The 12,946-nt window shown below is 44.4% G+C and overlaps 1 protein-coding gene across 4 annotated transcripts in view; it reads right to left on the bottom strand.

Annotated features, from left to right (window-relative positions):
* The window catches only part of LOC115322654 (histone-lysine N-methyltransferase SUV39H2), a 193,703-nt gene that overhangs the window by 103,725 nt on the left and 77,032 nt on the right, over positions 1-12,946 (bottom strand). For all 4 annotated transcript variants that reach the window (XR_006076672.1, XR_006076671.1, XM_029983005.4 and 1 more), the window contains exon 8: positions 12,461-12,694. Coding sequence is in view for 2 of the 4 variants with exons in the window: in XM_029983005.4 (XP_029838865.2) it covers positions 12,461-12,694 (234 nt within the window). In the remaining 2 variants the exon portion in view is untranslated. The remainder of the gene's footprint in view (positions 1-12,460; positions 12,695-12,946) is intronic.

Raw genomic sequence — 12,946 nt, 5'->3', positions numbered from 1 at the left:
GTAGACGGCAAAGGTGGTTAGTGGAACATATAGAGCCAACACCACCTAGAGTCAAGGCAGTAGCGCTCCCCCCGTGACATCATGGGTGAAGGCAATTGGGTTGGGAGGGAGGCTTGGGATAATGCGGATGTGAAGGCGTTGCGCTTAAGTAGGCCGTCGTAAAAACGAGTTCTTGTTGAACAAAACGGCAGCTGGGGATAGTTAATTATCTGTCTCAGAAAAGGCTCGAGATACACCTAAGCACTTCTTATGAGTTGTGAATGCGAAAGCACACACGCCGCTCTTCGCTCCCTTCTTCAATTTACAGTGTACAACGCGCCGACTTCGGGCGTGGAACGGTGGAGCCGCTGCCTCGCGGACATGCAGCGCCATTGGGTGAGCGATTGTTAGAACTGTCGTGTGCCTTGCGGTGTGAGGAAGGAACCGAGAGCAACATAGTTCTTAGCAGAACGAACTCCTTGGTTTATAACATGCACCGTATATATTAACACGTGCCGTACAACTAATAAGAGGAAAACGATTGCGGTGATCAGTGATAACACAACAGTGTGATAACACAGTCTGGATGACACCACACAAATTGACGTGCAGTAGCCAATGAGAGACTCGCTGACGCACGCCAGCCAATGGGACCGAAGTGTAAATGGTTAGCTTTGTGCATAGTTTCATTAAGGTGCCGTTTTACATGGTTTCAAAGCTGATGAAGTCGGCTCACTCCATGAGACAGTTAATGCTTTCGCAATAATAACAGTGCCAGTATGGAGTTACACACAAACATAAGTCACCACAGGCCACAAAAACACAGCAGAAAAAATATTCATACAGTGCTGACTCACAACTCAATGTATATTTGCATTTCTTTTTCTTCTAAGCCTTTTCGATACGTTTGTGAAACTTGGCTCCTTTTTCTTCAACGTCCCATGAGCTGACGATAATGTGCATTTATCCTACAGTAGAAAGATGAGCTACTTCTTTTCCTGATAAAGTGAGCGATGGAGTACCAACAAATTTATTGTCATACCAGGCAATATTTTCCGCTTCCACTATCTCTAGTCAGTTGGCTACTGCTTCTGCATGGCACTCTACACCTCTATAGATGTGCCGCACATCTGCAATCATGGCAATGTAGACCTAAATGTCCCGAGTTGGCTCTAGTTATGTTGTTGTTATGCTAACGGAGTCAATCGTTTAAACACCTCCCAGCCTGGCCGATGTGTTGCTTCCCACAGGAGAGGGGAAAGAAATATGCTAATCCATCTGTGCACAGAACGAAACTGGTCTGGTGTTTTTTTTTTGTGCAGCTCCCTGAATGTCGAGAAGGATTGTTCACTTTCTTTTATAAGCTGGAAAGCTCGTTTGGAGCCGAGAAGATGACTTCGATGTTGGCCCTGTTCACAACTTTTTTAAGACCATGGGAGACGTTGTGGATGTAAGGCACAACAATGGGTCTAGTTGATCTGTCTCTTGGTTTTTGTCTGATGAAATCCTTTTTCTGGTCTCTGAGAAGGTCCTCTGCCACTGATGTTAATAAGGAAGTGGGATACCCTGCTGATGACAGGCGACAACTTTGTGCAAAGAAGCTTGTTTTTATCATATGTTTACATGATTTGCTAAGTGAGTTTTTAAGGCAAGGTTTGACAATGCCCCTTAACCAGCTTGGACTGTGCAGAATTGAAGTTAAGAAGCAGCTTGTTTCCTCATGGCTCGTACAACCAGCATACGTGAAAGATCAGTAAAAATAATCGTACATCCAGGAATCTAATTAATTTTTTAACAGGAAGCTCATGCGTGAGCTCCAACAGATTCATGCACTCTTCGAAAGTGGACAGAACTTTGGCCATCGTGGTGGGAAACTTGCATTTGTAGAACTAAAAGAAGATGATCTAATCGTCTATGCAACCAAATATGTTCACGACTTCCGGGGAGTCTGAGCGTTTTTGCAGCAGTCTGTCATGAAGCGCAACGTAAATGTCACTGAGAACAGCTGCGACACAAGACCCTATGCAAAACCCTTGTTTTTGCAAGTATGCATTTCTATCCCAAATGACGAACGTGGATTGCAGGTAGGTGGCAATCAACTTGAGAAATCTGTCTTGGGGGATGCCTGAAGTGTTCTGGAATGCGCCGGACCCGAAAGAATCAATGCTTTCTTCAACGCTGTGTAAAAGACGGTCCTGAGGTAGTGCATAATACAGATCTTTTATGTCAATTACAAAGGCATTTAAGTTGCTGTCGTTACACTCAGACAGAAACCTTATTAATTCGTTGGAGCTCCTAACTAATAACAGATCATCAATCGTGAGAAGATTCAGTTTTTCTTGAAGAAATAAGGCGACCGACTTTTGCCAGGTTCCCTTTTCAAAGACGATAACTCTGAGTGGGCATTCGGTTTTGAGAGTCTTGGCACTGAAAAATAATTCCAGGCATTGTGCCATTGAAAACCGGACTCAATGGCCGAGAAGGCTTTTTCTCCAAACAAGTCGTGGTGCATGAGCACGAATCCTCCTCCTTCATCAGCCGGCACTTGAGACAGGACATGCTCCTTTAGGTAGATCACAACTTTTTTGGTTGGTAGGGATGAGGCTCGGGACTTCTTTCACAAGAGTATACCAACTGCTTCAGAAGTAAAGTGGAAATTTGGGCCAGTTGGTCCATGGTCAGAATATAAAGCGCCAAAAAACGACAGGACCAAAAGGAGAGTAAACATTTTTTTTACTGTTTACTCTCCTCTTTGTCCCGTCATTTTTTTTTTTTTGCACTTTATATTCTGTCCTTCAGAGGTGATGCAGTAAGATTCAGCTTCTGGAGCACGATGAGCCGCTTGTCTGACCATCGATAGCAGTTCAGGTGCCAACTTATTTGGTTCTACCGCAAACTTAGGACCAAGCCTCAGGACTCGTTGCACCACCTGCGGCAGATGTCGGCAGGTGTCTGTTGATGAAGTTAAAAAATCTTTCCTCTTACATGACTTGAAACACGAAAGAATAAAATATAGGGACAGACACACACAGACAGGACAGTTCTTTCATGTCCCCATAGATTGCAGCAAAATTTTAAGCTTTGAATTATTTTTTAGTGCCAACACTCACAAAACCTAATGCTTTCTCAGAGTTATCGCCTCCGAAAAGGGAACGTGGCAAGTCGGTCGCCTTATTACTTAAAAAAGAACTGAATCTTTTCACAATTGATGATCTGTTCTTAATTAGGAGCTCGAATGAATTAGTGAGGTTCCTGTGTGAGCGTTACTACAGCAACTTAAACACCTTTTCATTAGACATAAAAGATGCGTACTACATACTCAGGGTATCTAGCAAATTATTTTGAAATTCCCCGACTTTTCCAGGTTTTCCTTAACAATTTCAGGTGAAATTTCCTGACCACTGTAGAGGTGGTTTAAGTATGTGAGACCATTACAACACAAGGCCTTGAGCATTGAGCACTGTGAGGATCATTTTGCATGGGTTCGTCCAGTCCGGATATCACAAACGCTTTCTTGCTGCCGACATCGTCAGTGAAGAGGCCACTACCGGAAACACGACACTCAAACACATACATCAACAACTGAATAGCAGCATGGCCGCCCGATACACACTGTCGGATAATTTTGGCTTACGGCTTGGATTGGATAAGGGTCTGTGGCTTTTCTATTTGTTACTGAATCTAGTAGCTCTAACTCGATATAGACTAGTGTAGAGCTCTCAATCCAATCCAATCCAAGGCTTGGACTGGATTTCTCGGCTGTTCCTTCTGTATCAGGTAGCACACTCTATATCAGGCCAGCAGAGCCCGTGCTCCGCTCCAAGCAGAATTTATTGCCTAGTTTTCTGCACCAAAGTTTTCAAGTCTTTGCTCAGGGCACTCGATGGCGTTTCTGGCTCATTTTCCCTGACTAGGCTCGCTTTTGTAGCGTGAGCTACACTGGCCGAGATTGAGCAGTTTCGCGTGGCTGTCAAAGAGCCATGCTGTGCAAGCGCGAAGAGCAGCGACATCACACGGTGCACAGCTGGCGCGCCGGAGCCGCCAGAGCCGCCGTTGCCGCGCGTTCCGCCGTTAATGCATGTGCCTCGCCAATCTGCGCATTTCAGAGGAGTGACGTTATAGCTGCAACACACGCACTGGCGCCACCGCATGCCCGGCTGTGTGCCTCCGTTGCGCAGTAGCCAAGTCCGACGCTGCACCGGAGCTGCTTGATAGCGCCTCTGATTTTGCGCGCATAAGCTCACGCTACGCATACCCTGGCATAGCCAAGGTAAGCCACCGCAATTTTTTGACAATATTCCAGACAATTCCCTGATTTTTCCCAGTAAATAAAATTTCCCTGACAATTCCTGGTTTTCCCGGTCGCTAGACACCCTGATACTACTTCAGGACCGTCTTTTACACTGCATTGAGGAAAGCATTGATTCTTTTGGGCCCATCGCAATCCAGAACGCTTTGGGCATCCCCCAAGACAGATTTCTCGAGTTGATTGCTGCCTACCTGCAATCCACGTTCGTCACTTAGGATGGAAATACATACTTCGAAAGAAAAAGAAAGCGGTTTGCATAGGGTCTTGTATCGCAGCTGTTCTCAGCGACATTTATACATTGCGCACCATGACAGACTGCTGCAAAAAAGCTCAGACTCCCCAGAAGTCGTGAGGATATTTTGTTACGTAGAAGATTACATCATCTCCCTTGACGTCGACAAAAGCAAGTTTCCCACCACGATGGCCAAAGTTCTGCCCACCTTCAAGAAGTGCATGAATCTGTTGGAGCTCACGTGCAAACTTCCCACTGAAATTTCCCCCATTAGACTCCTGGATCTACAAATATCTCTACTGACCTTTCACATATGCTGGTTGTACGAGCCACAAAGAAACAAGCCGCTCCTTAACTTATTTTCTGCACACTCCAAGCTAGTTAAGAGGGGCATAGCCAAACATTGCCTTATAAACTCGCTTAGCAAATCATGTAAACATATGATCAAAACAAACTTCTGTGCACAAATTTGTCGCCTGTCATCAGCAGGGTATCCCACTTCCTTATTAACATCAGTGGCGGAGAACCTTCTCAGAGAACAAAAAAAGATGTCATCAGACGAAAACCAAGAGACAGGTCAACTAAACCCATTGCTGTGCCTCACATCCACGTCTCTCATGGTCTTAAGAAAGTGGCAAACAGGGCCAGCATCAAAGTCATCTTCTCGGCTCCAAACAAGCTTTCCAGCTTATGCAAGAAAGTGAACAATCATTCACAACATTCAGGGAGCTGCACAAAAAGCACCAGACCAGTTTCGTTCCATGCAAAGAAGGGGGAGTATATTCCTTTCCCCTCTCCTGTGGGAAACAATATATTGGCTAGACTCGCAGATGTTTAAACGATCGACTCCGCGAGCACAACAACATAACTATAGACAACTCGGGACATTTAAGTCTACATTGCCGTGACTGCAGATGTGCGGCACATCTAGATAGGTGTAGAGTGCTAGGCAGAAGCAGTAGCCAACTGACTAGAGATAGTGGAAGCGGAAAATATTGCCAGGTATGACAATAAATCTTTTTAGCACTCCATCGCTCACTGTATCAGGATAATTAACTTATCTTTCTACTATAGCATAAACGCACATTATCCTCAGTTCATGGGACGTTAAAGAAAAAGAAGCCAATTTTAGTGCAAATATAGAATGAGTTGTGAGTCAGCACTGTGTGAATGTTTTGTCTGCTGTGATTGTGTCATTATGTGCGATTGTTTTTGTGGCCTGTGGCAACTTGTGTTTGTGTGTAACTCCATACATGTGCCGTTATAGTGAGAGTTTTTGTTGACTCAAGCAAGATGCATTATCTAGAAAGTCATTTAGAAATAACAGATGGACTAGGAATCAAATTTTGTTACATGGGAAGGGACTGGAGGCCAAAGCATTACAAGCAGATCTACTTCATAACTACAAGTGTAGCAATGCAGGCATGTCTTATTAGCTAAAATGATTGCTCTAAACAGCAATTAAGCTAGACAAATGTACAAGGGCATAGGATTATTGAGGTGCAGTGTGAGAACAAAGAGTGTGTACAGTGATGCCTAAAAAGGTGTTTGTAAGCAGTCTTTCTGATGTGGTAAACACTTTCCATGGAATGGCAAGATGCTCAGCGGTGTGACATGGCAAGACAGCTCTTAGTGACAACACAATGCATACAGAGTCAAAGGGTGATGAAGAGCATTCCCTACAAAAGCAATGACGCTTTTTTAAGATACTGTTTTATTTTCCAGCAAAAGACAGTTTCATTACTTAAGAATAAAACTGATAAAAGATAAAAGCAGAAAAATATTACCTCGAAAGAGTTTCTATTTTTCCGTGTTTCTTTTAAGTTAATTTGTTGAAATGCAATTTTACTACTGTTTAAACTGGAATATAGGTTGAACCAGAACATAAACCGACCCCCTAATTTAGAAGTTGCAAAAATCGAAAAAAGTTTTTGTAGCTAGAAAATGCAACATTACCTTGGTAACAAATTTGGCCAAGTATACGGAAGGACGAGAAAACATGGCACATTTATTTAATTGGTTCGCACGCAATAAAACAGGAGGTGCGCGAGCGTTACAACTCAGATTCTTCAGAAACTTCGTCCAACGACGAGTTCACTAACGCAATTCAAAGGGACGATGCCGTCCCTTTGAATTGCGCCCTTGAGAGCCCGGAGGCACGAGCGACCTCGACGGCTTTTGTACGGATTCACTCCAACGTCACAGGTAGCAATCTGGCACGCAGAGTCCGAATGAAATTCGCCACCTTTGTTTCCAATTCAGGGTACACCGCAGTCTTTCCACGAAATTTAGTTTTCTTCGCCTTGCTGCACACTGCCAGTTTTTGTCTCTGGCCTCGCCAGTAGTGTATGCTCTTCTCCGATTCACCGAACTCTCGCAGCAATGCAAGATTCCAGTGGATCTCTGCATAGGCCTTCTTCTTGAAGGCTACTGTGAACGGTCTTCTACTTCCGCTCATTACCACTCTGGGAGTGACAACGGTAGATTCAACAAAACAAGGAGCACAAGTGAAAGGAAATCGTGACCGTCGTGACAAGTGGATCAGTGCTAGGCGATTGCAAAGAAAAACAAGATGGCGGCTTCAGCTACCCAGTGTTGCGAGATTATTTTTGTATTTTTGGCCAATGATTGTTATATAAGAGGTCAAGTTTTTCAGGTCCATTTTAAAAAATAAATTCGACCTATATTTTGGTTTATACGGTACTAATGAGACACACTAATGCTTTTTTTATTTCTTAAGTTTCATTTGAGCCAAATGGCTTATTTTTCACTGCAACAGAAACTTTAACGAGAGAACAGCAAACCCTCCATGAGCCAGTAGCTTTGTCGAGAGACGGATGCCTTGATAAAAACAGATATAAGGACACAGAAATGATTCTATCACGAAACCTACACTTTTATTTGCAGCATTCTGCTTGAGTACCATACCATACGACAAACAAAAGGCATATATAATATAGTAACGGTGCAGACAAGCTGGTGAATGTTAACCATGTTGAATAAACCTGAGACTGGAACAGAAATGAATGTATAAGTCGAAGGAACAGAAAAGGACAGAACGACGTCTCAAGCATCGTGAGACGACGTCTAAAGCATGAGACGTCGTCCTGTCCTTTTCTGTTCCTTAGACTTATATGTTCGTTTCTGCCCCAGTCTCAAGTTTATTCAACAGGGTTAGGCATATGTAGTTCTCACCTGCTAAAAGTATTGATGCAATAAATCCACCACCATAAGTAAATTTGAGTACAGTGTAGACCGCATATAACGTATGTAACGGGAGTCGCGAAAATCTGCACTATAAGCGGTACCGCGCTATAACCAAAACATCAATTTTTCAGGCCCAAATACATGCCATGAGACACTTACCTTTGTAAAAGAATTTATTTTATGTTAGATGAAAAATAAAGCTTAGTTTGAGGAAAGTCTTTATTTCACCAGACTAGTACAGTTTTGTCTCAAGTGTGTCACACATTTTGAAAGAAATAAGCAGCTTTTGCCTGGCGCAGCCTTTTAACGGCGTAGCGGGTTGCGGACGGACGTTGCGAGCGTTCAGGATTGCTAACCCTAATCACTTTTCTCCGGTGATGAAAACGTGTGAAAATTCGCATCCTTCATACGAAACGCGCCAGTAATACGTTCAACTTGAGCACACGCATGAAATGCGCCAAATAAGAAATCCGGGCGATGTTCGAGGACACAAATGCTTAGAAAGCACCACTGTAGTCGAAGTAAACAAACACGACGACACGGGCGTTTCTGCCGTCTTGAGAGTGCTGCCACGACATCGCCGCACGAGTAGGTGGATCTTCCTTTCTAGTACGTGCTGGGTTGTCATAGCGGCACACAACGAAAATTCACAGTCAAGGATAGCGCTTTTACGCGGAACGATGAGCTTCCACCACGCCATCTACGACGACGATCACAACCGACGCCATGTTTGCGAATAGAAGAAGCCGGCCTGCGACCGGCATGCAAAGCGCGCGAAAACTTCTCCTCGACCTGCGATTGGTCTGTTGTTGCAGTTGTTTTCCAACGCAGCGGAGGGACCCATGCACGTGAACGACACGCGCGTGCGTCCCTCCGTCGCTATGGCAACTGAAGCCTTTCTCTTCGCTGCTCCCCGCTTCTTCGAGCAACCTCCTTGTCCCGCGAGTGCTGCTTGCGGCTAGTGCCGTCAGCGCCGTTATCTAGTGTCGCACAGGGAAGCGTGCTCGCTGCTCCGGTCGTCGGCGCGGTCGGCAAGATGTTCCAGAAACCGCACTACAACCGGTATTTCCCTTCGCGCGCCTGCATTTTAAGCGGTATGTAATTACATGGAGTTCTATGGGAGGTGAACTGGTGGTTTAAAAAAACTGCGTTATACCCAGTTCTGCACTATAAACGGTTACATTGTAAGTGGTCTATCCTGTATTACCCTTCAGACAACAATGAATTGATGCCTCGGTATCTCACGAGACTTAAAGAAGTACGAGTTTCACCACAGCCGAAAGAAAACACAGAAGCCGTAGCATAAAATAAGCACAGGTAAACATGCATGCATGACATTGACAGAAGATGCAAGCCACGATACGGTGTATAGCAGGACCACTTTTGAAATCCGGCCGTGCATCAACTTAAGACGTCGTGCTTGGGCTCACTGATGACTTCTAAGCATGCCCTCTTCTGCAGCGTCTCAATGTTCTTTGTAGACACTCAAATCTCATGAACACATGAAAGGTTACCCAAAAGGGAATGATTAAATGTCCCAAGTCGAGGAACATGCAGTTCCACCCTCTGAGGTCACGGCGGAGAACAGCAGCGACGAGACGGCAGTTGACCTCTGGTAATTAGGGGGTAGCGTCATTTCCTCCGTTATAGAGGTCATATAACGACTTGCAACCCCAACCTCAGAAATAATTAAGATGTTATTTATACAAACGGGTGATTTAAAATGGTATTTTGTAACACAGTGGTTCTCAGCCATTCTGGATCCGTGGAGGGGATGGGGGCCCCCATCCACTAGGAGGGAGAGGGGGTATTGAATGTTTACAATTACAAAGGGGCAAATGAGAAAGAAATGAAAGATGTTCACAATCCCCTGTGATGCTGAATTAGAGCGCAGCTCTTGAGGAGGAGGAGGGGAAGGTATAGACAGGAGGGTATGCCCCTCCTCCTCATACATACCCTTTCCTCCTCTCCTGCTCGATTCCGTTTTAGGGGAATCCCGTTAAATTTAGTGGGGAAAATCTTCCGCTAAATTTACACGGGAAGTTTTTCTGCTTAATTTAGCGGGGAAATTGTTCCGCAAAATTTAGCGGCAAATTGTTTTGCTAAATTTAGCGGAAAACATTTCCCAGCTAAGTTTAGCAAAAAAATAAAGCGAGAACATTTTTCCTCTAAATTTAGCGGAGAATTTTTTCCGCTAAATTTAGTGGGGAAATTTTTCCGCTAAATTTAGCATGGAAAATTTTTTCCTCAATTTAGAGGAAAACATTTTCCCGCTAAGTATAGCGGAAAGGTTAGCGGGTAAATTTTTCCGTTAAGCTTACTGGGAAATTATTTCCGCTAAACTTAGAGGGGAAATTTTTCTGCTAAACTTAGCAGGAAATTATTTCCACTAAACTTAGCGGGGAAATTTTTCTGGTAAACTTAGCGGGAAATTATTTCCGCTAAACTTAGCAGAGAAATTTTTCGGCTAAATTTAGCAGGGAATTTTGTTCCACTAAATTTAGCAGGGAATTCTTTTCCGCTAAATTGATCGGGGAAAGTTTCCCACTAAATTGACAGACAAATTTTTCTGCTAAATTTAGCAGGGAATTTATTCAGCTAAATTTAATGGGGAAACTTTTCCGCTAAATTTAGCAGGAAAGTTTTTCAATGAAATTTAGCGGGAAAAGTTTTCCTACAAATTTAGCTTGGAATTTTCTCCCGCTATATTTAGCGGGGAAAATTTTCTACTAAATTTAGTAGAGGGGGATTTTTTTGGCTAAATTTAGCTTGGAATTTTTTCAGCTAAATTTAGCGGAACTTTTTCTATTAAACTTAGCGGGGAATTTTTTCCTGCTAGTGGGGAAACTTTTCTGCTAAATTGAGCAGGGAATTTTTTCCGCTAAAGTTAGCGGGGAATTTTTTCTGCTAAATTTAGCTGGGAATTTTTCCACTAAATTTAATGGGAGAATTTTTCCACTAAATTTATCACAGAAAATTTTCTCCTAAATTTAGAGCAAAACATTTCCCCGCTAAGTTTAGCAGAAAATAAAGCAGGGAAATATTTCCGTTAAACTTAATGGGAAATTATTTCTGCAAAAGTTAGCGGGGAAATTTTTTTGCTAAATTTAGCAGGGAATTTTTTTCGCTAAATTTAGTGGGAAAATTTTTCCGCTGAATTTCGCAGCAAATTCTTTCCACTAAATTTATGAAATTTTTTCTGCTATATTTAGCCGGCGAAATTTTCCCACTAAGTTCAGCGGGGAAAATTTTCCGCTATAATTAGAAGGAAATTTTTCTGCTGAATTTAGCGGGGAAATTTACTTATAGTGCAATGCGCGCTGACGTTAACTATGATGTCTCTGGTGACCCTTGTGATTTCACACGTGACGTCACGTGTGACATCATCATGCGAAACGCCCCATAATGCACCGCGCAATTACGTCGACGGTGACGCCGCTCAAGCCGCAAATGGGTGCCTAAGAGCTGCGCTTTAAAAACTAAATGTGTGCAAACCAACTTTGGAGCTCTGAAGTAGAATAATCAGCCCTACTAACTTGGCACAAATGGTTTGGTCTATTTAGCTTTGTGGGAAAGCCAGCACCAATAAAAAGAAATGTTTGATTGCCCGGCTTGACTAAGAGTTGAGGGCTTCAGGGACCCCAAGAAGGCCTTCAGGGACCCCATTGAGAACCACTGTTGTAATGTTTTGAATATGGCAGTACGGCATTTGAATAGCTGACTAACCAGGAAGAAAAGAGTAAAAATGAGCAGTCCTATGCTAATTAACAGTACAGTAACAGAAGTCTTTGGGCACTGGTGTCGCGTTCATGCACCGTGGGGTGCATGAACAATAGTGAAAATGGATCTATGACCGTTTGGTTCCAAATGCTTTTGTTTCTTGTTCTATTCCCGAGCACATGAAAGTATGTCTTTTGGTACGAGCTCCCGGCATTGACAGTGCTATAACAGCATGTGCAGTCAGCATCGGGTACTTACAAAGAAAGGCATCACTTTAAACAGGACATTGAGGCAACCTAGTCAAAGCTGCGGCGTAGCTTCATGGTAACGTGCCCGTTTCAAGCGCAGTGGATCCAGGATTCTCGAGGGAGGAGGGCAAACATTTTCAAGGATCTGGCAATATCGACGACGAACATCCAATGGCTACGCCCTACTGCAACTACAACATCAACTACAATGGATGTCATTTCCAGTGGTGAGAAGAGCCCATAGGACCTATCCCTGTAAAAGAGAAGCCTAAGGAGACACCCAACCTCCAGGATCGCCTCCCCCTTCCGACGTTGACGACGCCAGGCCTTCAAGCACTCTGACCTTGACTCTAGGTGGCGGTGATAGAGCGCAGTTGCAAATCTGGGAAGGGCAACTCTACCCTCCATTTCTGCTACATTCTTTACTCTATCTGGGCAAAACCTCCACCTCCCCACTTACGTAGACCGATGCCATGGAAGACAAGCAGACACAGCTATCACTAGATACCAATGAAACACAGTGCAATCACAAATCTTTAAAGGACAGCTCTGCCCTCTCCACTTGTGCTACGTTTCTCCAATCTGCTGGAGCTCCTCTCCCCAATCCGACTCTTAGGGGGAGCGATGCCAAGTCAAGCAAGCAGATAAACATGCGACAGCTGAGTTAGCTTCAGTTAGAATGCAATGCTGCATCACAAACAGTTTGGCAAGGCTCAGTCAACGAAGGGCCTAGCTTGGTGTGAGCGGCAGACGAAGCAGACCCACCTGCCTGCCCTTCTGGACGACTCGGTTGGGGCAGTCGTTACTGCACTTGCAGCGGCTGTTGCACTCCCAGATGGCACATCCCCGGTTCACCACCAGGGTGCCGTGCCTGTTGTACATGAAGGTGGTGTTGGCGAGCTGCGGGCAACACTGCTCCTTGCCGCTGTAGCAGTCCGTGCACTGGCAGCCTACTTCGGGCTCCTTTGGGAACACAATCCCCTGCCCTGGCAGGAAGTCCTGGAGTGAATGCACAGACCAGAACGCAAAACTGATGGAAGGGTAAAATATTGTCCGTCTCTTTGGGCTTCCCAAAGGCATTCTAAGAACGCACATTAATATGCTCACATCTGCCCGAACCACAGCCTGTCGCACACATTACACAAAACAAATTATACGAGAATTGGAGCCTGAACTGCCGGTCTGCAGCCGTGTAATGGGAACTGGCTTCCAGATGCTGCTGGGCCAGTGCTCTCAGTTTGCCATCTTCTT

The sequence above is a fragment of the Ixodes scapularis genome, unplaced genomic scaffold (assembly GCF_016920785.2).
Source record: "Ixodes scapularis isolate PalLabHiFi unplaced genomic scaffold, ASM1692078v2 PGA_scaffold8__174_contigs__length_109621045, whole genome shotgun sequence".
NCBI classification, from domain to species: domain Eukaryota; kingdom Metazoa; phylum Arthropoda; class Arachnida; order Ixodida; family Ixodidae; genus Ixodes; species Ixodes scapularis.
The sequence above is the reverse complement of the archived record's forward strand: the minus strand, read 5'-3'. Positions and strand labels throughout refer to the sequence as shown.